Source organism: Phlebotomus papatasi, chromosome 2 (assembly GCF_024763615.1).
Source record: "Phlebotomus papatasi isolate M1 chromosome 2, Ppap_2.1, whole genome shotgun sequence".
Classification (NCBI taxonomy): domain Eukaryota; kingdom Metazoa; phylum Arthropoda; class Insecta; order Diptera; family Psychodidae; genus Phlebotomus; species Phlebotomus papatasi.
The window spans coordinates 7463285-7489839 of NC_077223.1; the positions used below are offsets into that span (position 1 = coordinate 7463285).

At 35.1% G+C, this 26555-nt stretch overlaps 2 protein-coding genes across 4 annotated transcripts in view; one reads left to right on the plus strand and one right to left on the minus strand.

Annotated features, from left to right (window-relative positions):
• The window catches only part of LOC129802306 (phospholipase B1, membrane-associated-like), a 62020-nt gene that overhangs the window by 262 nt on the left and 35203 nt on the right, over nt 1-26555 (plus strand). The window contains exon 1 of one of the 3 annotated variants that reach the window (XM_055848021.1): nt 11366-11577. The exons of the other annotated variants lie outside the window; for them this stretch is intronic. The gene's annotated coding sequence lies outside the window, so the exon portion shown is untranslated. Of the gene's footprint in view, nt 1-11365; nt 11578-26555 lie in introns of those variants that run through there. 3 annotated transcript variants of the gene reach the window in all.
• LOC129802311 (actin, indirect flight muscle) lies at nt 7390-11405 on the minus strand. The gene is made up of 3 exons (XM_055848030.1): nt 10862-11405; nt 8341-9289; nt 7390-8266 (listed from the first exon to the last, which is right to left on the minus strand). Exons 2-3 carry the CDS (start codon nt 9263-9265, stop codon nt 8061-8063), a joined length of 1131 nt encoding a protein of 376 aa, XP_055704005.1. The 5' UTR covers nt 9266-9289; nt 10862-11405; the 3' UTR covers nt 7390-8060.

Here is a 26555-nt window from a genome sequence, read left to right on the forward strand (position 1 = left end):
AAGAGAACTTCCTGAACATTTTTGCATGTTGCCCAGGAGTGACTAATGAGGCTTGCCCAATCTTTCTTCTCTCTTCAATGTTCTCATAAAATGCCACACTCCAGCGGTGGCAGAAGTAATCCTTTTTCTCCAAAACTTAATTATACTTAATAGTTTGGTCACGTCCTACCAATGGGATCCTTGTTTCCCTCAGGGACAAGCCCTCTCTCTCTCTTGGTCAGGGACTGGTGGAATTTTCCGGGTGAAACTGGGAATAGCCTGAAGTAGACGTTTGCATATGGAAAAATATGCAAAGATGAGTCATAAATCGAGTCGCTGTCTGTGAAAGCTTCCAAAGTTTTTGAATATGCAACTCACAAGAGTCCTCTCCATGGTCACACCGTCCAGAATCATAACGTTTAGATCACCAGCACCAAAACTCCCCTTGGAAGAGGATGATAAAAAAAAAATTGCCAAGGATAAATTTCCATTCGGGGTGGTACTTTCAAAATTCATTCACAGGAAGGTTTCTGGGGCGAGAAAAAGCTTGAACTTTCACGGACCATTTCTGCTCATTTTCCTCCCTCTGGAACCCTTTTGGTGTTTTCTCTCTGTTTTTTTTTCCGGAGGAGTACTTCACAGCGTACCGACAAGTATTCTGAAATATTTTCCATACTTCTGGGAAATATTTTTTAAGCAATGGTCGGAATGTTCAAAAAACATTTTCCCATTCCCTTGCTTCATTTTAAAGGGATGAAAGATTCATGATTTAAGGGGATTTAATAAATTGTCGCTTCCACCGATTCACTCGTAACTTAGGTAGAAGATAAAAGAATTCTGTTCAAAATTGCTTATGGGGTTTTAAGTAAATGAAAGTAATGCAAATTAAAGCTATCTGGAGATTTGAAAAGTAAGGCCCAATATGGGAGACAGGGGCAGAATTATTTAGGAAAAGAAAATTTCATTTTTGTAAAAAAAATGTTAAAATGATACTGATAGTTATTTAAATAACAAGGAAGGCAGATGTTCACTCTGAATAAATAGTAGTTCGCTTAATATACGACTCTTTCTAAAGCAAACTATAACATTTCACTAATTCTATCATTGCTTAATTCGGCCCGGTTTCCCTTAATAATATTCAATAGGGTGCAAGGACCATCTGTTGGACATTATCAATCAATAAAAATATAAAATGCAATTCTTTTTCTCAAATTGTTTCGTTTTACTTGGTCTAACAAAAAATTATATCCGAAAATCATTGAAATCGCTAGGTTCAATTTTTTGCAAAGTTAGAAAACCTCATTTTTGACGTATTTCTGGAGTATAGGGAACGCATTAAGGGGGAGGGGGGAAAACAAAGAGATTACCATCGAGAATATGTCATTTTAGAAAGCACATTAAAATCCGTAAGTCAATATCTCTTACCGTTGGGTCAAAATATACTGAAAAACGAGAAAAAACAGTATTTTTAAAATAGAACTAATACTGTTACTTTCCCGACCCATCACCTATTGTGGTTGATGCAGTCGGGTTCGGAATTTCAAGATCTTTCAAAAAAGTCGAAATTTAACCAAATCCGTTAAAAATTAGGCCCTCTAGGTTGGTTGAACTTTGACCTTGAATAATCCAAGATGGCGATTTTTCTGGCGATAGGTGTCGATGTCGACATGTTCAGCGGGACTACCTCCAAATCCAAAATCCAACGCAATTCATTTTTTGTGATGTTCAAAAGAAGAAGAAGAAGAGTACGAAAAATTAGGATAAACTGGTAAAAATAAAAGGGTCACCGATGATCATTTGAAAGGGTCACTGTTTTGACACCTATATTTAACTCTGGAATAAACGAACAAATACAATGAAAAAGTTATCTTTGGAGTTCGCTCAGATGAGAGAAATACGATAAGAGTAATAAATTTACGATAAAACACGATATATCGTGATAAATATGCATACAAAATTTTAAAAGATTCAAGTGAACCTTTCAAAGGGTCAAATATGATCCATTTTTATTGAAAAGGGTCAATTTGACCCTTTTATTTTTACCAGTGTAGGAATAATCAAAACGTCTAAAGGGCCTTTACACACTTAGTAGAAATTTCTGTAAAAAATTGCCTTTTTAAAGAAAATTTCCCCTATCCTTGTAGGCAGAAACGTCAGATTCTTTTAAAAAAGGCCATTTTTGACGAAAATTGCTTCTAGTGTGTAGACACCATAGAGGAAAACTTAACTTTAGAAGGTTGTAGGAAAAAAAATGGGACACGGGTTTCTCTATCATCCTTAACCCTTTAAGGACAATTGGGTCACCGGTGACCCAAAAATGAAAATTTTCATACTACCTTGTAAAGCTCTGTTATGCTCTAAAAAGTCAGAAAAAGTAATTTTCTCTGACCGCTATTTTTCGTCCTTAAAGGGTTAAGCCAAGAGATAACTTATTGAGAAACTGCGAAGAAAAGAATTCCTCTAGACAACCTAGATTTATACAGGGGGTTATCGAAGACCAGAAGTCGATATCTTCTACCGTTTAAGCTCCAGAACTCTAACAAGTTAAAAATAGCTGATTTTATGTATAATGCTCTCTCTCATTAAGTCCATGCATCAAATTTGGTAGCGAAGTGTTAACTGCAACCTCAGAATATTACCACTATCAAAATCAGTAATTTAATAGTAAAAATGCTAAAAATTAAATTAAAATCGGAAAATTAATATACTCCTTCCATGAACTTTTTTAGTCAATGCAGCATAAATTATTATTATTGTTATTGCAAAAATTAGTAGGAGTGGTGGATAGTTATTCATTGGCACATAGTGGTTATTGCACCATAAATAACTTTAAATTTGCTTCATTGTGTGATTTGTGACATTATGAAAATATGGATATTGAAATAATTGACAAGATTTATTTATTTTAAATGATTAATTTAATGCCAATTATTTGCCAAACTCTGAAAAAAAATGATACAATTGACTTTTTTTTCGTTATAAAGGCTACACTTTTCATGTGTTAAAATATATCAACCAAGATTTCAACAATTTTTTATGTAAATTTTGCAATGTTTTGTGGTATTTTGTTCCGTAGGTGTAACTCTAACCCCTTTATACACTTAAAAAGGTAATATTTACACTGATTTCGGAACAATAGGAATAAAACTAACATTACCGAAATGGTTTTTTTTTTAAGATTTTGTGATTTTTCAGTCAAAATTTGTAAAGTAAATTAAACTATTAGAGGGAAGTGGAGTACCTTTGAAATTGGTGCAGCTTTGAAATTGGGATGTTTCTCCTATTTTTAAATGGAATTGAGCTGCACAAACAGATTGAGAAGCTAAATTACATTGTGATATGGCTCAGTTCCATTTAATAATAGTAGAAAAATACCCTACTTCCTCCTATATCGCGAAATTCTTGAACTTGTGAGTCTACACTGAGAAAAAGGGGGTGCGATTAACATTTTTCCTCATAACTTTAATATGAAAAAAAATTGAAGTACAATTAATATGAAAAAGGGTAACTTTAACCCCTAATACACCTAAAAAGCATAATATTTACACCGATTTCGGAAAAATATTGCAGGGTAAAATAAACATTTCCGGAATATTTTTTTTTAAGTTTTTCGGATTTCTCTCAGTCAGTGTGAGCACTCAGCGAATTTTCCGTACCTGGTATTCACTATTTTGAGAGAGCGAAAGAAGAACTAAAAGTCCAAAGTGTTAAAAGTGTTGGATGATAAAAGTTAGTTTTCAATCTTTGGGGTTGATTGGGATTTGGGAAACAATTTATTTTAATTGATATGGATAAGTCAAGGGTGAAGTTCGATTGGTCACCACTACTTTGTGTGAGTTGCAACATGTAGAATGAATAATTTTCTAATTTACTGTGGAATTATTTTAATGTCTTGCGGGTACAAAAGTTCTTCCCTCAAATCTCTCTGAGATTGGGAGTTTTTCCTCAAGTACATTGCACCAACTCTCTTTAGCAATAAACTTGATCACGTTTGGCACAACAACGTGATAGACAAACTGACAAATTGTTTCTGCACAGGAAACTTTTCCAATGCTGCCTCGAGCTTTTCACCTCAATTTTCCTTTTGTTAGACCTATGGACAGATTGTTCAGGGACTGCATTCTGGGCATTTGTTACTATGAAACTATTTCTAAGAATTTTTAAAATCAGTAGTGTGATAAAATTACTCAAATGGTTTTAGTTCAATTTTACTTTATGGATTCTTTATGAGGTGTCGCAATAAAGTTGCTATTTCGAGCATTCTGCAAAACTGCAATATTTCTCAACTTCTTTTTTTCAAAGGATTTTCCAGTGTAATTAAACAAAGACTAGTTCTCCAGAAATAACAGGCAATTCCTTCGCCACTTATGCACTTGATGGATGGTCTCATTTAACACAAGAAAAGTCAATTTATGATCTTTTTGCCTAAGCAGTAAATTTATCTGTCCTGTCTCCCTTTTCATGGACCCAAAAATAGATTAAATAAAAAGACCCCACAGTGTGAGTGCAAATATCTCATTAATTATAATTTCTGTCGTATCGGACAGAAAATTGCATTGCAAATGCATATGGAAGTAATTTGTTGACAATGTTCTGGGCATTTGCCAATTTCCATGCTGACTTTTCATATTTACACCCCTGTATTTTCACGTTTTTCAATATTTATAATTAGCCAATATATTTCTCAATTGATGAATGAGGCAGAAAAGTGATTTTATGTACTCAAATCTTTTTTATTGACCGTTTTTTTTAACGACGAATTTGAATTGGTTTCAATTGCACGATGCAAAGGTACGATCATTGTTTGTCCACTTAAGGCTCACTTAACCCTTTACAGACAAGACACTTTTTACTGATCGAAAATCATTAGGGGAAACCGGGGCAGAATTAGCCACGCGTGGTATTAGGCAGTGGGATGTTATAGCTTTCCGCAGAAGGAATATTGAAGAAACCATATCCCTTACTATTCATTGGAATTTTCAATATTTATCAGCCTGTTACAAATAGAGTTGGTAAATTTCAAGAAATTTCATAAATTTCCACCTAAAGTAGGTGGCGACTGCTGTGAAATTTCTGAAATTATACCATCTCTAGTTACAAACATTTTTCTTACAAATTAAACGCAATGAAAAAATTCATTTGCTGGATAATCTGTCCCGGTTTCCCTTAATAAAAATGAAACTAATAAATAAAATCAATAAAATAGATAACTCCAAACATTAGAATATTCAACAGAAACGAATTCGGTGGTTTTTTACTTGTATGGACGTTTTTAACCTAGGGTAAAAAGATACAAGTTGGACATAGTGTTACAAGTTGGACATTTCGCCGGTACAAGCTGGACATAGCTTTTTTCTTGATAAATACAGTACTATTTTCTTTTAAGCACAAGAAACCAATTTATAAAACTAAAGAATTAAAAATATACCAATAAAAATGAAGTACTAAATTTATCAAGAAAAAAAGCCCCGTCCAACTTAGACTATTGTCCAACTTGTACCATTGTCCAACTTGTACCACTTTACCCTAGACGATGCTTCAAAATTCCTATAAAGAGTGATGGGTGAAATTCATTAGGAACATAGACAAAAAACTTGAGTTTTCCGAAGCTTTAGTCATCCGAAGGTAGCGCGCTTTCCCCTATTTAAAATTCGAATTTTGTATTCAAAAATTCGAAAAGTCGAAAAAATTCGAAATAATGCAGAACCGGTAGAAGCATATGAGAACAGTCAAGAGAAAGAATTTTAGTTTTCATTTTTCTTTGGAATTACTACTGCAATCTTCCCAAATATGCATAGGTTAAAATATAGAAATGTTAGCGGATGTTTTATTTTAAAAACGAATTTAATATAAAAATTAAAAAGAAAATCAATTGAAAAAAATTAAAGAGAGTAATTTTGGTTTTTTGGCGATGAAAGTTGAAAAGAAGTGGACGTGGTTTACTACCACTATTTGAATTATTCGCAAAAGCACAAACTTTTGAAAACTTTTCGAACATTGAGTGTTTCAATCGAAAATGTATACGCCAAAAACTAGACAAAATATGACAGGGGTAAAGCAATGAAGGGGATTTTTATTTCGAAACGGAGATTTCGAATCAAATTTATCCTAATTTAAAGAGGTATTTATTTGCAAAATTTTGATTTATTATTTCTGATATTTGTTTTTCAATGAGGATAATAATAGTAGCACAGCAATTTCGTAAAGGAGCTAGGTCTTCTCGCAATAAAGCTAAACAAAAATTCTTGGTGATCTAATAGAATTCGAACCTGGGACACTTTCATTAATGAGCGAGATCTCTACCGTGTTACTAATTGAATGTCCCTATGGGAGTATCTAAACAGGGGGATTTTATTCCGAAACCGCCATTTTTTTTACAAAATTCTCCCACTGAGCTGTAGACCGGTGCATTTTTGCCTATCTTTTGGCGCTTAAAATCTCCCTCTTCGAAAGCTCAATTTGTTTATGTTCGAATATTTTGACATTTCAAGCGATTTTAATTATTATTTTTTGTATTTCAAGAGATGTTTTCCTCGTGAACTATTTTCAAAGTTATCAAGAGTCGAAAAGCAGGTGAAATGGGGACACGATATCGATCACTCTTCTGAATGCATCGTTTAATCTTCATTAATGGTCGAATTGTTAAAGTTGATTTATAGGAAAATAAAAACTTACGATATTTTCTTAATTTAGCAACAATATTAGCATAAAATCCTGCGTTAGGCCGGTTTTGATATAGTGGATGTGTGCCACAACTCCTCTTCCTTATAAAGTATTCGTCACCAGGCATAAATATTAACTTTACCTATCTTTAACAAATTTTTTGATTCTAAATCATTGTGTGATTAACATTCGAAACGTTTCGAAATAAAATAGAAAGTCTTCCAGACTATCTATTTTAGTTAGAGCACACTTGGAGGATTTATAACAGAGGGTGGAGAAAATTTATCTCAGGAATGAACCACTAGAGGAGATTTCCCGAGACTCACCGGTGCATAGCACAAAGGGGTGCATTTCGAAATCCCCCCGTATAGAAGAGGTCTATAAGGCTATTGTTTGAGTCTATGAAGAGTACAAAAATAGTTCAGTGTTTTTTTGTCAAAACTTTCATCCTCATTTAATTGCTTTTCAAGTCCCAAAGTGCTTTTGTTTTATTGATAAAGTTGCTATAAAACACTGAGCAGTTAGTCACAGACAAAAAATGACTAAATTTTACTTTAGAATTTGTTCATTGTATTCTCTTGCCCTATGCCCGCGACATTTTATGAAAGGATCATAATAAAATAGACATGTTCCTAATTAAAATTTAAATCGACAGATATAAATTCTAATTGGAAAATATTCAGAAGGGGGTTAGAGTGACGTATAAAAAAGGTGTTTATACTGCTAATAGAGATTAATCATACCAGGTTGAAATAAAACAATTCCATTAAATCATTTAATTAGGTTCTGGTGCATAATTTATAGAGCTTTTATACTACCCTGTCGTTGTTCAAAAACACCCACGCTTTTGACCGTTTATTGATTAACAGCAGTGTAATTAAATTTTTAGTAGAAGAAAAATACTTCAACCAAAAATAATTGAGTGGCAATAATGAAATAATCGTGGCAAATTTAATTAGGTAATTTTTCAAGAGCAATTTTTTTGGTGAGTGAATTGAGGAAAAAAACGTATGATTTTTTTTCAGTACTTTCGTGACGTCTGTTAAATGACAAGAAATTTCCCTTTATTTCGAAATCACAATATGTTTTTACAAAAAAAAGTCATTTTATTAACAAAAATATCAAATCAATCGTGGATTTGAATCATTTGTGTGTGTTTTTTTTTACATTTTGTGTTCACATTTTTAATCAAACTTTTGGGGAGCAATTGCTAAGGTATTGCTCTGCAAAAATTGATGGGAACAATTTGGTGTTAAATGTAGTTTTTTTTTGGTGTTTAAAAGTGAAAGAGAAACTTAAAGAAATCATATGATGAGTGAAGAGTTTGTGAGAATTTTTTCAATATATCTGCACATATTCGCCCTGCTGGGTGATTCCCCGGTTGAGTGTGAAGATAGATGGTGGTTGATATGGAGCATTTAGAAGCATTTGCGATGGACAATGCCTGGGCCAGATTCATCGTATTCCTGCTTGGAGATCCACATTTGCTGGAAGGTGGACAGAGAAGCCAAGATGGAACCACCGATCCAGACGGAGTATTTCCTCTCAGGAGGAGCAATGATCTTGATCTTGATTGTTGATGGAGCAAGGGAAGTGATTTCCTTCTGCATCCTATCAGCGATACCTGAGAGAAAAAGAGAAAGAGAGAGATTTAGGAGTATTAGAGATTTGTTTAGGTAGGGAGGATGAGATCCTTACCTGGGTACATGGTGGTGCCTCCGGAGAGTACTGTGTTGGCATAGAGATCCTTGCGGATGTCCACGTCGCACTTCATGATGGAGTTGTAGACGGTCTCGTGGATGCCGCAGGATTCCATGCCAAGGAAGGATGGCTGGAAGAGGGCCTCGGGACAGCGGAAGCGCTCATTGCCAATGGTGATGACCTGTCCGTCGGGCAATTCATAGGATTTCTCCAGGGAGGTGGAAGCGGCTGCTGTGGCCATTTCCTGCTCAAAGTCCAGAGCTACGTAGCAGAGCTTCTCCTTGATGTCACGCACAATTTCCCGCTCGGCCGTGGTGGTGAAGGAGTAACCGCGCTCCGTGAGGATCTTCATGAGGTAGTCGGTGAGATCGCGACCGGCCAGATCGAGACGGAGGATGGCATGGGGCAGAGCGTAACCTTCATAGATGGGTACGGTGTGCGAAACGCCATCTCCGGAGTCCAGGACAATACCGGTGGTACGACCGGAGGCGTACAGGGAGAGTACGGCCTGGATGGCAACATACATGGCCGGGGAGTTGAAGGTCTCAAACATGATCTGAGTCATCTTCTCGCGATTGGCCTTGGGATTGAGGGGAGCCTCAGTGAGGAGTACTGGGTGCTCCTCGGGGGCCACACGGAGCTCATTGTAGAAGGTGTGATGCCAGATCTTCTCCATGTCATCCCAGTTGGTGATGATGCCATGCTCAATGGGGTATTTGAGCGTGAGGATACCTCGTTTGCTCTGGGCCTCGTCACCCACGTACGAATCCTTCTGACCCATACCCACCATCACGCCCTGATGCCTCGGGCGACCTACGATGGAGGGGAAGACGGCACGCGGGGCGTCGTCTCCGGCAAAGCCGGCCTTGCACATTCCCGATCCATTGTCAATCACAAGTGCTCCCGCATCTTCATCACACATCTTGATATGCTATTTGTCTTCCCTCTGCAATGAAAAGCGTTGAGATCAGATCTCTTAAGTTAAGAGATTTCTGTTATTTCTTTGAAAATGATTTTCTTGTGAATTAACCCTTTAAGGACGATTGGGTCACCGGTGACCCAAAAATTAAATTTTTCCTACGGCTTTCCAAAGTTGTATTTTGCTCTAAAAAGTTAGAAAAAGTGATTTTTTCTGACCCTCAATTTTTGACCTTATCGTCCTTAAAGGGTTAAGGGAAGGGTATTTTTTTTCCTTGTTCCCTATGTTTCCCCACGAAATGATTCCCTAATTATTTCCCTGAGAATTCGTGTGCGGGTAGAATAAGTAATTATTTACTGTCACATCTTATTATCTATCACACATTTGTGCACGGCGAATGCCAATTTGAGGGAAGACTTTCCTGGGGGTTACACACAATGGAGAAAGAACCCTTCGCGGTGAATTCCAACCCCGAACCATTCCAAATAGCAAACCCCCCATTTGATGTTAAGATTTCTGGATATTCTTGGAGACTCTAACGGTGACTTGTTGGGTTTTTCACTCCCTCAACTTGAGGCCTCTACACGTTTGATTAAAGTGGAATCAAATGGAACACAAAACAAAATTACCCGAATAACCATAAATCATCATTACAAATGTGTTTATGGGATCTGGAAATGTGTCCTAAGTCAGGGGTATAAGGGGGTTGGTAGAGGGAGAGGAAATGAGCTACAACCCAACCCTTGAATGGGGTGGGTAACGCATATAAATAATTGTAATTGGGGATCGACAACATTTTCATTATGCACACTATTTATTTTGTTGCCAATTTCCTTCAACGAGGACATCCTTCTTGGATCTATCACTGAGAAAAAGGGGGTGCGATTAACTTTTTTTCGTCATAAATTTAACATTTTTTGGGTGTAAAAATATATCAACATTTTTTAATGTTGATTTTACACCTTTTAAGGGTAAAATCAACACGAAAGAAGGGCAACTTTAACCCATAATACACCTAAAAAGGGTAATATTTACACCGTTTTCGGATCAATACTTAAGGGTAAAATTAACATTTCCGGAATGTTATTTTGACTTTTTCGGATTTCTCTGGATTTATCTCAGTGTTTAAGTGATAGGGTTGGTGGAGTGAACACTGAGAAAGAAAAAGGGGGTGCGATTAACTTTTTTTCCTCATAACTTAAACACTTTTTAAGTGTAAAAATATATCAACATTTTTTAATGTTGATTTTACACCTTTTAAGGGTAAAATCAACACGAAAGAAGGGCAACTTTAACCCATAATACACCTAAAAAGGGTAATATTTACACCGATTTCGGATCAATACTGCAGGGTAAAATTAACATTTCCGGAAAGTTATTTTAACTTTTTCGGATTTCTCTCAGTGAGGGATGAATTGCCATCACAGAAAATTCACTTAAATCCAATTTCAGTTACAGATAATCCATAGTCACTATTGATAAATTGGGTCACACATAAATTCACTTAAAATTAATTAAAATTTTCACCATTAAAATTAATATTGAATTATTAAATTAAGATCATCTCCCGGGTAATGTGGTTTAAGATGTTGAACCAACCTTTAAGACACTAATTAACAATGAAATCTGCCCTGTCGATGGCACGAATGTTGCGGCGAGTGAGACAATGTGCCGAATGAACATTGACTTTTATACTCGTGCAAAGTGCTTTTGTATGCTCGAAATAGAAACGATCCTTACAAGGATCGAATCGATGGCCTCTACGCTTTTTATTGTGCATGCACACAATTTTAAATGCAAAAACCCGCGTATGCACCAATCGAAACAAATACAACGGCCAAATGGTGAACCCATATAGGGCTAGCACATCTGCGATTTACCACCACCCAGAAGAACAAGACATCCCATGCTGAGGGCTCATGAGGCGGTACCAGGAGTGAGGGCTGAAGATGCCACTGATGCACATAAATCTTCTTAACACTGTGTCTGTTGCACTATCTCTGTCCCACTCTCATGATCTTAAGTGTTGTGCCACTTAAAATACCATTTTCCCCATACACTTTTCCCCCAAATACTCGCACATCTTTCTCCTAATCAATTGCAACTTCTTAACCCTCCCCGGACCCCATCCCCCAAAACACTCTCTGTTGTATTGTGTGCATGGCTCATCAGTCTCATGATCACTGTCAATTGATTTCCATGGTGAATCAAGTCAAGGAAGATTAACTATATTGAGAATTCCCGCCAAATTTGGGGGATATTCAAGGAAAAGCTGAGAAAGTGGGTGAAAATGTGAGAGTACTTGGATGAATGGGGTTGGTATATTTGGAAAATCTCATCAAAACCCTTTTGAAATTATACCTTTTAAAGCTCGATAACCAAATGCAAAATGAAATTGCATGTCAGAGCTGCTATTTTGATGATATAATCAAGATGAGCAAGTGAAAAACACTTCGCAATGAGCTCGAATTCATGAGTTGGTTGAGTATTAATTGCTTTGAGAAGAAAATTATTCATGGCAAAGCACTTCCCAAGTACTTTGGGGTATTTTGGAATTATGCCTAATTTGGAACTTGGGATCTCAGTGGCGCAATAGGCAAAATCGTTGGGTCTACGGCGCATGAGATCTCCTATTCGACTCTCAAAGTTCTAAATTCGAGTCCCGCCCGGTGCAAAGGTCTGAATGTCTAGAAAAAAGACATTTTCACTGTGCCCAACAACTCTGGAAGCACTAACGAAGCATTCACACTGCGGGGAAGGCGCTTCCGGGCGCTCTACAATTGCCTTAGTAGTTTCTTCCAACACGGGATAGAACAACAGTATCATATATCGACGGCTCCATTCCATACTATTCTAAGTCGACTTAGAATTATATTACTCCGAGAGATATGTTGTTCCTGGGACCGAGATCTACAACTGGTGAAAATTTGGTGGTCATCGGGCGTTTGGGTAACGAGATATTCAATTTTTTCGAAAAAAAATACACGGGCAGCATAGAAAATCGTCAACTTTAAATGGCTCTCCTGAAATTCTGTCATTCTGAGATAAAATAGTATGGAATGGAAGCGTCGATATACATGATTACATTGTACAAATATCTCGATACGATTAAGTAAAAATTTGGAACTTTGAAATTTCCTGATAGTTTTAGATTTAGATGGGAAAAGGGAAAACTGACGAGGTCAGATTTCACCTGTGATCACTAAAGCTGAGATTGTAAAGAATCTCAGCTAAAACAATGAAGAAGTAGGGTAAGATTGGGTAATTTGGAATCATGTTCAATTTGGAACAAGGAGTTTTCCTAACAGTTTTAGATGGCAAAAGGAAAAATTAACGAAGAAGTAGGAGAGACTGGGGCAAAACTTGACAAAACGCATATTTTATTCTTTCACGAGCTCTGAGAAAACTTAAACGTTTTATAATGAGCATATTCTTATAGGAAATTTACTGCTCTATAACATTGCAGAAGACTATTTCTTCCCTATCTCGAAAGAAATGTGATTTTCGAATCATTTTCTTAAAGTCGATTTTGTGGAGATTCTCAAAATTTCTGGGGCAAACTTTGTCAGTTTTCGGATAATTTGTGACGTTTTACTTTCGCAAACGTTAAAAATATCAAATAGACATATTTTTATAGGAAATTTATTCCTCTACAACTTTGTCGAAGATAATTTTTCTCTATCTTAACGAGAAATGTGCTTAAATTGAGCTAATCAGTATTGATATTTTCTGTAAGCCAAATATTCTAAAAATAGGGCTCAAAATTTCATTATTTTTTTATTTTACATAAGTCTTCCTCGAAACCCTTGAAACTTTGTAAGTTTAAGAAGGATCATGAAGGCTGTCCTATAATAAAAATTTCAAGCCTCAGTCTCTTTTATTTAAGAAAATAGCGAATATTGAAATTTTCGTTTTGACAAATTTTGCCCCAGTCTCCCGTACTCTCGAATGTAAAGCCTTGTACATATTCGTGATTTTCTTTTTCTTTTTGACCATCTGAAACAGTGAGAAAATCTTAAAATTCCAAAATAGACATGATTCCGAACTACCCCATCTTACCCTAAGACTTTTCTGAATCAAAATTCTTATAATCTGCTTATTGCGGTCTTGGCTGTGTTACTGAGACTACTAAGAGTAAAATAGCGCATTGAAAGACTATTTAAAGTCTTGGTTCTATTAGGCACCTATTTTGCTTCTTAGATTCGTCGTGGATTTTGCAAAGGTTTTCAAATAAACTGTTAATTTCCGACTTATTACCGGTTTATGACCTACTGAATATGGATCGAAATGATCCGGGATTCAAAGACTCCTAAAATGGATCCAATTTTGTTGTAATTAAGGTCACTGTTCTTCTAGAAACTCTTTTGGATAATGTCTAAGTTATATCGATGCTTGTATTAGTAACTGTGCTAACTGTGATAACAGCAATTTATCAAGAACATTGAACCTTTACTGCGATATCGTGAAACACAACAAGCGAAAGAGTAAACTCAGTAGATCGTGAGTAAAAAATCCCATAAAATCGAGGTTACAGAATATGCACTCTCGACATTTGTTGATTCAAGCGACGATGTTCGAAAAGGAAAGAAAATTCTTAAAGAGGAAAGAAAATCTTGCCAATGTTCTAAGTTTCTCAGGAACGATTTAAAAAGCGATTATACAAAGACCCCAAATTGCCATCTCTTACCGTTTGGCTTTTACTACCCGAACTCCACGAAGAGAGAAGTATAATCCTTGCATTTTTTCATCCTCCAAAATTTCCGCCTTCCACCCCACAGAGAAAACTTTTCTCAACAAATCTTCACGTTTTAGACGATTTCTGAGAAATGTCGTCACACTGTTTGACCGTCTGTCCATCCGGCTGTCTCCAGCTCTAAGGGCCAAAGTTTTAGACTTAACAACTTGAAAATATACTTGAATCATTCCTAATAACGTTTTTTCAAGGTCAAAGATTAAAGAAGGCTCTAGAGAGCGCATTTATTAGGTCATGTTTGGGCTCGTTGGAAAGATCTTGGAATTTCCAATCGGTTCCAATCGGTTTTGAATCGATAATGAACCGGTTCATAACCGTAAACTAATCTTTGTTAAAATTCAATTAGAATAATCTTAAGTTATTTTAGGCAATGTTTTGAGTGATTTATAATTCCATTCAAATCGGTTGTGAACCGGTAATGATCCGATAAGTAATAGTAACCGATTGGACGCTTTGTCCCCCCTTTTGCATTCTCAAAACTTCAGATGTACGAAATTCTGAGAAAGTCGACACCTTCAGGTGAGGACATGATCGAGAAATTCCTGCTCTAAAAGTAAGGGCAAAATTCCGAACAAAACTATTTGAAACTTCAGGCTTTGATAATCTAGTACTCTCTCTGTATCAAAATAACTCGCACATTTATCATACAGTGCTCGGCAAAAGTGACCCAATGCTCTTGTGACTCAATTCTGTATAAAAAATTTAATATTTCATGATCTAATTCCTGTTCTAAATCTAAATTCTAAATTTTTTGTTAAAAATAGTCTTTATTGGGGTTATAAGTGAGAAGACATCGGAAATGATCTTGCAAATAGGACTTATATAACCCGGTAGCAATTATACTGCATCCTAAATAATGTTAATTGTGCGTTAAGTAAAATTGAGGATTAAAATATGGCATTTGGACACTACCGGCAAAAGTGATCCAATGCATCCTCTTTGTAAAAGGCTCTAATTTTTTTTTGTATTTTTCTCAAAAAATCAAATTTTAGAATAGAGCTTTCAAGGAAAAAAAAGTTCAAGGTGATATAGGACTTAGATAATGAAATATTAAATTTTTTATACAGAATTGCAAAACATTGGGTCACTTTTGCTGAGCACTCCCAAGAAGCAATTTTTTTCTTAATATAGTCTTGTAGAATACCCTAAGTAAGGCACTATAGAACCAAAAATCTTTTTATTTGCTTATAACGCTCTTGGTTCCAACATTGAGATTACTAAAAGTAAAGTGACGCACTCTTAAGGATCTTAAGAGCTTCTATAGGAATTTCAACAGAAAATTTTCACTTTAAGCCTTTTAAAAGTGCACTAAAAGACTTTTCCCATACTTGGTTCTATATGGCAGGTATTTTGCTTCTTGGGCTGTACGTATTGAACGAACGCTAAGACGGCGGTGGACGCAATAGAGGGAAAATCAAACACTGTTTCTGCAATGTTGATGCGCTTTTAAAGCATTTATCGATGAATAAAATATCTATCTGTAAATCTATATGAGAAAAATATGTAGTGTTCGAAGCCAAAGTACGTGCGAAGTCTGACCGCCTCCATCTAGGGCAAGTGTGCCAAATTTCGGCATAGTTGCATGCAAGCGTCAAAGTCTCAAGTTTAAAATGTAATATTTTAAATACAAATTGATTTTTTTATTCTTTCTTTTGTAAGAGTGTTGCTTGGAACCTTGTAAAGAGTTTAGCGTCTTTATTTACTCTAAAATCATTCCTAATACATTTTAAAATAAATAAAAATGTTGACATAGCTTTGGTGCCCTATTTCGGCCACCTTCATTCTCATAGTTCCTTGCCCTGCGGAAATTCTTCCAATATCTTTTTCACGTCATCTCGTTTGCCGAAGCTACATTTTTTGTTATTCTTTTGCATTGTATAATCTCTAGAGTACGTAAAATCTAAAAATTCATGGAAATTCGAGGAACAAAAAGGTGGCCGAAATTGCAAGCTGGCCGGAATTTGGCACACTTACCCTACATTTTCATTTTTTTGGGGTGACGATCCGACTTTCAGTGTCGACACATGCTTCACTTACCTTATTTTTCTTAATCATAGTTGCGGAATTAACCCTTTAGAATAGGAAGTTTATTATAGGTATGCAATTTTTATCTCCAAAACATATTTGCGGTTTTTCTGATGAGGCCGGTATTATAATAAGTCGGCGGTAGTCGCATCAGTAATCCGCGAATTCGAGCACATAGAACATCATCGGCAACATAATATAACGAGGTCAGAGATTCCTCCTTAATTTGCCTATTGTAATGCGTAATTTGTGAACAAGATGAAAGAATTTGGCATTCGCAATTCTGAACAATAGCCAAAAGAGTCAGGAAGTTCTCGAAGAAGATCCTCGCAGTCGACACATCTTTAAGAAGCAAATTATCTCAGAATCTTCCAAGACGGTTTCTTGTACTAATAACAATTATGACAGCTAATCACTTAAAGCGTTTTGCGTTGAGTGCGTGAGAAAAGCGTGTGGAATATTAATGAGACCATCTGGATGGTGTATCTGCAAAATTTATGGACGACAGCTCGTCTGGTGAAATAGTATGTTGCGATTTTCTTGTCTTTTGCTATATTTATGTGCTTAGAAGTGAGAAAATCTTTCGTCAAAATTCACTGTTGTTAATTATATGGATGGTATAAATCGTCAGGTGAAATTGCTACCGAAAATTTAACCCATATTTTTCCTTCAACAATGGAAAGCTCTTTCTTGGTGCTATCTTGGATGTAGTATAAGTAGGAGCCATCTAAAATAAATAATGTTGGTGCATGTGAGAGCAATTTTGTATCTTATGTAGTGGCAATGATTGGAAGCATGAGTGGTAGAGAAAAGAATAATTTGCAAGTGTTAGAAGACGCTATTTCAGTGTGATTTATCAACATGAGTCTCTTAGACTAACCATTGATATCAATTTATCTTTTTCGCGGGTGTGCAACTTGTGCCAGATGTGTATTAGTGGATGCAGCAAATACTTTTGCATCTAATTCCGTGCAAGAAATGAGCCGAAAACCGTTTCTTGCACAAATCGAACATCCTCATAATCTTACATCGGTCTCTCCCCATGCGCTCCAATGCCAACTCTGGGAGACATTTATTGTCGTCGCGCGGAGTACAAGTTGGAAAATTTTCTTTGCTCTCTCTCCCCTATTTTTCCTTTTTATGGCGATTGAAAGTGCAATGAGGAGGAAAAAAAATTCACAATTTTTCATCTCACACTCGGCCCGACAACCAACTTCTTGCATTAACTTTTTATCTGGCCAAATACACTTGACTAAACCATAAAACCACGATTATCGCAGCAATTTATCGTCTTGAAACTTTTTTTTTTCTTTTAAAATACTCTTTCTCTCTCCCGGTCAAAAAATCACAATTTTCTCAGGAAATAAGTTTTTCTCTTACATGGGATGACCAGTAAAAATTTTTCTCGGTATCATTCACAAAATTAATGAAAATCACGTCATAGAGTGTGCTAATCAGGATGGGAAGTAGCAAGAAGTTGGGCGCCAGACCATAAAATGCCTAGTAATAGACATTGAGGCATCACAATTTTCTTGAGTGATTCAAGAAATGTCTCTTATATGCAGAAAATTTTACGGTGCACAAAAACAGATGTCTAAGAGATATTAAATGTACAATTCTAGGGTTCATAAAATTTTCCTTATGGCTTTCGACATGATTTTAAGGAAAAAGTTCATTGCAGTCTCATAACATCTTATGAGAATTTATCCTAAAGGTAGAGACAATTTGAAACATGGTGTACATGCAATTTAGGATTATTCAACACATTAGAGGAATCTTAATTGCACGATTTAACTAAACTACCCAGAAAGCAATTTTTCTTAATATAGTCTTGTAAAATTCTCTAAGCAAGGCGTTAAAGAACCAAATTTCTTATAATCTGCTTATAGCGCTCTAGATTCCGCTACTGAGACTACTAAAAGTAAAGTAGTGTACTCTTAAGAGGCTTAAAAGGGTCAACAGGAATTTCAAAATTCTCATTATAAGCCATTTAAAGGTGCATTAAGAGACTTTTTAAAGTCTTAGTCCTAAGGCAGCTATTTGTCTTGTTGGGTAAACCGGTCTCAAAGTCTCAAAGTCTGAAGATCTCAAAATTCTAAATAGCGAGCAATTTTATTGCTTTTTGAGAGCCTAATAGGTCAATCATCTTTAATAATCCAATCCTAAGTTAACTTTTTCCAAAAAATCGTGATTGATAAGAAATTAGAGCAGTTAAGTTAAGCCATATGGCTAAACCTTATGGCCTAGACACACTTACGACTTAAGCCGAGAGACGACTTAGTGGAAAATGATGGAAATGTAGTTTGACCAGTATTTCTAGTACAATTACGTTAAGCCGTCTCTCGGCTAATCCTCAGGTCTGTCAAAGCCCTTAGATCTAAAGCCCTTATACAGTATACCTGTCAGTAGAAGTATTGGTTAGCACTGGAGATAGAGACAGCTTAGAAAAATACAATTTCTCAAAGCTTTTAGGCGTAGATTTTAAGTTCTAATACAGGTTACACACTTAAAGTAAAATCAGCATTAACACAGAAGCAGTTCATGTTTCTTACACGATTTTTATCACATAGAAGCAGTGCGGATTTTACAAACAATTTAGATCGTTTCATCGTGAAGCAGTGTAGTATAAATATTATTATTATTATTATTATTATAATTTGAAGTGTTTTTAATGCACATTGAGGGAAATCCGGAAAAGTTAAAGTAATATTACGGAAATTTTACGTTTACCCTACGGTATTTATCCGAAATCGGTGTAAGTATTACCCTTTTCAGGTGTATTAGGGGTCAAAATCAAAAGTGCTCTTCTTCATGGTAATTTTACCCCTAAAAATGTGTAAAATTCACATGGAATAAGATACCCTCTTTTTTCTCAGTTTTTAGATTGATGAATAACAAAATACATTTGATCTTAAAATAAATTTTAAAATTTCTTTAAATATAGAGTTTAAAACAGATTTCATTTATTAAAACCGGTGTCAAAATCGTTTCAAAAATAGGGCGGGTAATCGGTTTTTATTTAACCAGTGATCCGTAACTGGAATCACTGATCCATATGGATAAAATTGCTCTAATTTTTTTAGGGGATTTCCACAATTAGGAGTCCAAAACCTATCTGTTTTATAAATATTCAATTCAATTCAATTCAAATTAATATAATCATATATAGAACAATCTGTCTAATGATTCCAAATTACCTGGTTTTCAGAACAGACGGATAACCGGTTTAAAAAATTAAAAAAAAAACGGAAAACGGCTGAAACAATGAAAATTATTTCAAAATTCGTATTGGATTTTTGAGTCTTAAGCAATTTTTCAGAACCCAATCTTTGATGTAAGATTTAACAAACAAATATAATTTTTTCCCCAGATATTTTAGAGTTTAGAATTTGATTTACTGATTATTGATAGCTTTATTTTGTTTCCAAAAATTTCAATATATGTTAGGATAGTCCAGAAAATATCGGAGGGTTCTAAAATTACTGGAAGTTTTAGCTGAGATTCTTTACAATCGTATCCAATAATGATTCTGTCGAAAAGCTATAATGCAATGTAAATTGCCGTAAAAATTATTATGTTTCACTTTAATTTTTTTCTTAGTATAAAATTGTTATTTTTTTAAATTCTTTTATGGCAATATGCTTTGGACTTTTTGTTCCAAAATAAAGAAAATGAACAAAAAGAATTTTACAGATAATGTTTTAAAAAAGATTTAAAAGATTCCCCAGGAAAGTTATGCAAGCCATTGTGAGGAGGCATCGACCATGAGGCAGACCTAGGACAAGGTGGCTGAATAAAATTCAGAATCTTGCCTTGAGATCGCCTTAGGATCAAACCTGAACATCTTCGTGAAGTGGCAAATCGTGGGCTGCTAAATTGAATACCATGGGTCCGTGATCCCAATAGGGATAGGCGGTTGAAAAAGATGATGATGATAATGATGATGTTTTGAAAAATTGTAGAAGTTTAAAAAAATTGAATCATGGAAGGGGAATATTGTATTCACAAAAATTAAAAAATAGGAAGTTGAAAAACTACGTAAAAAATCAAATTAAATTTTAAGAGATTTTTCTCAAAAGTTGTAAAACTTTTAGAATTCCTGATATTTATAAGAATACGAAATTTTCTAACTTTATAATTTCGAATCACAATGAAAATCTTTCGAAAAAAAAAACAAAAATTTATTCAATTTATTTATATTTAAAAGCATTGCATATGTCTGTCCTGCTCTTTCGCACTCTTCTTCTTCTTCTTTTGAACATCACACCAAATTGAATTTAGTTAAGACCAATTTTAAGACCCTAAGGGCCTTGACAGACCTGAGGATTAGCCGAGAGACGGCTTAGCGTAATTGTATTAGAAATAATGGTCAAAGTGCATTTCCATCATTTTCCATAAAGCTGTCTCTCGGCTTAAGTCTTAAGTGTGTCTAGGGCATAAGACCGGCTTAAGACCTGAGACTAATGCCAGTTCCTCGCTAAGATGGCTTTGTTGGTGAATGAGGATGAGTCAGAAACCTTTTCAGATCTAAATTGAGACTTAGTGCTTAGATTCTGACAACATTGGAATCCGGCGGGCTGTCAAATGACATTTTCCGAAAATATAAACAAAGTGCGTTCTCAAACGTTTATGTATAAAATTATTTCTCTCTCGAATATGGTGGAAAAAATTCATTTTGTACTTTTTTGGTGTATCAGTTTTTCGTTCCAAACATCATAAAACACTACCTGAATACGCATATAATCCTTTTTTCATCTTTGTAATGACTGATTTCATGTTTCACTGTGTTACTGCAAAGGTGCGTCATCCTCGATAAGCTAATAACAAAGAACTAAACCTTCGTTTCAACAAGGACTTAGCTAAGCCTCCAAATTTTCGGGCTTAGTCACAACCTAAGTCACTAGTCTGAAGACTGTATAAGAGTGAAATAGAGTTATGCAAATCTTTTTTTTAGAAAGAAAGGGAAGCGAATTTTGATTTCATGAAATTATACCGAGCTAAAAGGCATTAAAATATTTTTTTAAGACATGTTTCAAGGAAGTCGTCAGAAGTCTAAATTAATTAGTCTAAATTATGTTCAAGATTTTCGAACATAAAGCTTTATTTTCGTAAGATTTTCGAACATAAAGCTTTGTATTTCGAAATATCATGGCTTAAGTGGACCTTCAATCCCTGTCAATCTTTCATAATCACAATTGTAATGCAGATTTTTTTAATAGTCGAACTTTTTAGTATAAATGATGGATAATTGACTAATTAAGAAAATTGTAATCCTTGTAATCACATTTTTTTCTAATAAATTCACTTATAACTTTGTACACCACCCCAACAAATCTCTTTACCTTGGAGCAATACAAGAGAATCGAAATTGCATGAGGCTGAAGTGTCGGGAATGGAATGTTCAGTAATGATTGCTCTTCCTGTAAATGTTATATATCACTAGGATGTGCTTGTGAGGAAGTCTCTCTGGAGGATGCTTAAAAGTTTCTCATAGAGAGCGATAATAATACGTCATATGTCTGAAAAGAGATTAAATATGAAAATTAATGGTAGATGGTTTGAATCCTTCTGCACATATTTCCTCCTTCTGGATAAATTCTCCATGTAGTTTTCATACACTGACGCTCTATTGTTCCTCCAAAGAGCTCTCACCACCTTTTCCTTGTTTCCAAAGACAAGTGATTACTTTCTCAACACCAACTGCCATAAATTGTAAATATTTTCATTGTATCTGTCTACGGAGGGAAGAGTCATGGCATTGTACTTGAGAACCTCTTCAACTTTGTCGTCATGCCTTCCCATGTTACTGATTTTTTATTTTAAAGACTTGGAGGGATGTAATTTTGGGTGTTCAGCAGAAAATTTATCAGACACTCAACTGAAAAAAAAATTGTTCAATTTGGGCATTAAGTTGCAATGGCATTTGTTAGAATGAAGAAGAAATTATTCGCAAAAGGAGGAAATTGCATTTTGTTTTAAGAGATGGAATCCACCACAAAATTCTCACCATAAATGCTTCAGCATTAATTTCCTTTTTGCACTTTAGTACACGCTGAAATTGCGAGGGAAGAACACTGGCTGAAAATATTAAAGGCATTCTGGGCTAGTGCTGAAAATGCCACCCACCACGAAAATTTACTCCCTTATCCATCTGCAACTTCTTGGCAAATTTCCCATTAAAGATTGAGAATGATGGCAGTGGTTTTGGTGTTCCAATGTTTGATGGATGACCTCATAAAGATTATTTATAATGTGTGAAAAGGATCGGACTAACCAGTCGTTCCACTAAATTTACTATAAAATCGCATTTTGGGCTGTCTCGTTGGGTTGGTGCACCAGGGATGAGTCTTTCGGTGAATAAATATTCCTCTTGTAGTTGTTGTTCTCTCACCATAACTGGCAGTTGTACTTTTTCACTTGATGCATCCCATCCCTGGCTTTGGGGGATTGCATACAAGCGCCTGGTGTTTCCGCACGAACGGGAAAAGCGTTCCGCACAATAAACTGATTGGTGATTTACACTACCTCACCCCATAATGTTTCTTCTACTCTTCCTCCCATTACCTCACAAAAAGCTCAACCCTGTCGTTATATACGCCAAAAGCTCCCTTCCTCCCCCAAACACCTCATATTCATGCCGAATGTACAACATAATTTATGAAAATAAATTCTCGATATATGATTTATGGAATATTGAATTTGCCTCGACATCGCGTGCAATCGAGCTTTTCCAAAACGTTCCTTGCTTTCGCATCCCAGAGAAAACCCCTTTTGTTGTTCACACTCTACATAAAATAGGTATACGGGTTGGAAATGATGAGGAACAGTGCTGAGGAATAATTTCTCCCTCTAGCGACGCATTAATATTTCTCTGCTGCATCTTCCTCCAACTGTCTCATATTTCCTCGGTAGATCAGCACTGAAATTTACCAGGGAAATTGTGTGGAAAACACTGTACTACGGTTTTAAGTATATTTAATAACAATTCATAAATCTGCAAAACACAGTGACTACAAGAAAGGTTTAACAGAAACCTGCAATATGTCCATGCATCTGACATTTGTAACATTTTTTTTTACTTTTTGAACTCCACCAAGAGAGCAATTTATTAAATCCTTTGATTTTGAGTTATATAGCTACACTAAGAAAAAATCAAAAAAAAGTTAAAACAACTCTATGGCAGAGTTGAATTAATTTTACGAATATCCATGTAATTGTTACTCTCTTTCGTTGTAAAATTTAGTAAATAAGAGTTGAAACAACTCTTCGTGCGAGTTGAATTAAATTCGTCGGATATCGATGTAATTTTATTACTCTTTTTCGATGTGTTCATCTCGTCTGAAGTATATGCTTAAGTGTTTTCGTTTTAAGAATATACTTCAGTCAAGAAGATGTTCGTGTGACAAAGTTCATATGGAACATCAACTAGAAATATGCCTAACAGTGTTTCATGAAGACATGTGCGTGCATCATACGTGATATTTCGTTCGGAATATAGGAAACTTGAGATCAAGAAAATATTAATAAAAAAAATGATAAAATAAAAAAAAACATAAAATTGCAAAATCTATTCATTTTAGGATTTGAAAGAGTTATTTTAACTCCAAAAAAGATTTTTTTAACTCTTGGAACGAGTTATTTTAACTCTTAAAACGAATTATTTTCAGTCTTAAAAAGAGTTATTTTAACTCTTTTGTCATGTAAATTTCGGGAAAAAAAGTTAAATCAACTCTTCCGAATATTACAACTAAATAGAAGTAAAATCAACCCTAAAATATAGTTAATCGACAATCACAATGAAAAAGAGTCAATTCAATATCGATTCGAGTGAGTTTTACTCGATTATTTTTCTGAGTATACATATAATATAGGTAGGTCTTTTAGAGGCACAATAATAGGCAAGAGGTTTATGCGTCCACCGCCGTCTAATGGTTGGTCATCACCAATGCTAAGACGACGGTGGACGCATAAACCTCTTGCCTGTTATTATGCCTCTAAAAGAGACCTATAGTTTCAAAGGCAGTTCCATTTTTTAATAAATAAATAAATAAATAAATAAAAAAATATAGTGACTTCTTACCCTTAGCTGAGAGAAGATGTATAAATAAATGAATGTGAAAATAAGTTTTAAAACAACTGCGCTCGGAATGACACTTGATAATGCTATATCACTTCCTACATTGAGTGTTCACTGAGAAAAAAAGGGGGTGCGAATTACTTTTTTTCCTGATAAATTTAACACTTTTTAGGTGTAAAAATATATCAACATTTTTTAATGTTAATTTTACACCTTTTAAGGGTAAAATCAACATGAAAGAAGGGTAACTTTAAACCCCAATACACCTAAAAGGCATAATATTTCCACCGATTTCGGATGAATACTGCAGGGTAAAATTAATATTTCCGGAATGTTATTTTAACTTTTTCGGATTTCTCTCAGTGTTGAATCAAAGTTCATTTTTTTTTAAATGAGTGTTGTGACAAGTCGCATTAAGGCTTGCCTAAACTCCCATCACGCTCGACCATTTGAGTGTTGGTACAAGCCTCATATTTTTATTACGAGACAACGCCAATACTCAAATTAGTGTTCGTCGAGTTTTCCATAAACACTCACGACTGTTGCATGAACACTCGTGAATACTCCATGAACACTTCACTGAAGCAAATTTCAGTGCAGCAGTTCACTGTTCGTCAGTTTAAATGAAAAATTTCATCTTGGCTGAAGTATATGCTTAAACTGAACTAGGTTTTTAGGACAATTTTACAAAATTATTTACTTATTTTGTCTTTTGTGTTGTTGTAAAAACTAAGAATTTTAAACTCTCCTCTTCATTAAATTTACTTAAATCACATTATAAAAAAATATTAAAGAAAATTTTAGGGGAACACTTAATAAGGGTTGAACCAAGCCTCAGACAGACATACTTATTCCCGATAAGGCTTGATTTAACCTCATTAGCGTTGGCACAAACCTCAAGCGTAATACCAGAGGGTTGGTTGATTCGAATGTTGGATTTTAGTTGTGACAACTCTATTTTCGTGTCCTGGTAACACAGTAACACTCAACCTCTTTTCAGTGATTAAGGGGTAACCTTTACTTTACATTTACTTTAAAAGTAGTACACAATATTCAGTGCTAAAATGTTTTTTTTTTCAAATTCAATGTCAGAATGTACTAAAATCTATGCTAAAATGTGCTAAAATCAATGCTATTTCTAGAATTCACAAGGCTGTGCTCTAGATTCAATACCATTTTTGCTAAAATTTGTATTTTTCAAAATCAGTACTGAATTGTACTAAAATTAATGCTAAAATTTCATCAATTGAGTAGGAGAATTCGAAGTCAATATCAAAATTGATCTGGTTTTAAAAGTGTTTTGCATACTTATACTGTATACTTGCATAATGTATACTTCAAAATTTTTCACTGTGTAGAGATAACTAGAGACTTGGGACCTTCGGAAACCCGTTTCTCAGACCTTTCGGACCTTTCCTTTCGTAACCAAGTATTATTTGCAATTGCATGAAAACGTTTTCTGTGATTTATTTGATTTGACTGTTCGAACTCAAAGAGAGAGATAGTGGACAAACGGTAAGAGATATTCACTTCTGGTCTTTGGCGACCGCTCTATTAGTTAACATTATCCAGGAGAGTCGTTTTCCCTTTTTTTTTTAGATATCCTTTGAATATTACCCAGGAGGACATTTAGTCCATATACGAAATAACGTTAAATCATTCTTATTAACCCGTTTTTCAAGGTCAAAGCTTAAAAAGGCTCTAAACAGTCTATTTCGTAACAGAATGGAATCATGTTTGGATTCGCTGAAAAGGTCTTCGAATTTCTAACAGGTTTGAAAAGATTCCAATCGGTTATGAATCGGTTATGAACCGGTTATAGCCGATGAGTAATTCTTGTCTAAAATTGTAAATCAGTAACGTTAAGTGTGACGAAAGTACTTGCACAGTCAATGTATAATTCAATTGCCAATAGAAATCTTATTCAGTGCAACCAGCAAAAAAAATTAATAAAACTTTGCAGGATGCACTCAACAATGAGTTTGGGTGGATTCAAAGCCAAGTGCCTTTTTTGCCGTGCAATAGAAAACAAGGAGCAAAATGAGAGTCTTAATTAAGGAATGTTCATGCAAATGGGATCGCTAATGATACGAATTAACATAAACCGAGTAATTCTATAAATGGGCGAGTTTTGTGTCTCTACCATATACAGATAGTCAAATTTATTCCTCGGGTAAGAAGACACTCAAGCTCACTGATTTCACCTCACAACTCCACGAAAATCTTGTACAAATCGGTCTACATGATGAATGGCATCAAAAGCAGATGCACTTCCGGGAAAACCCTTTTCTCCCTACCAATTCCTACGTAGCGTTTTTTTTTTTCTACACGGAGTTTATGTTTCTCATGGAGAACACCTCTGACAATTCCATGGCATTTAATTAATGCCATCCCGTGCTTCATCTGCAAATGGTAATATCCTTAAAGTGGATGATGAA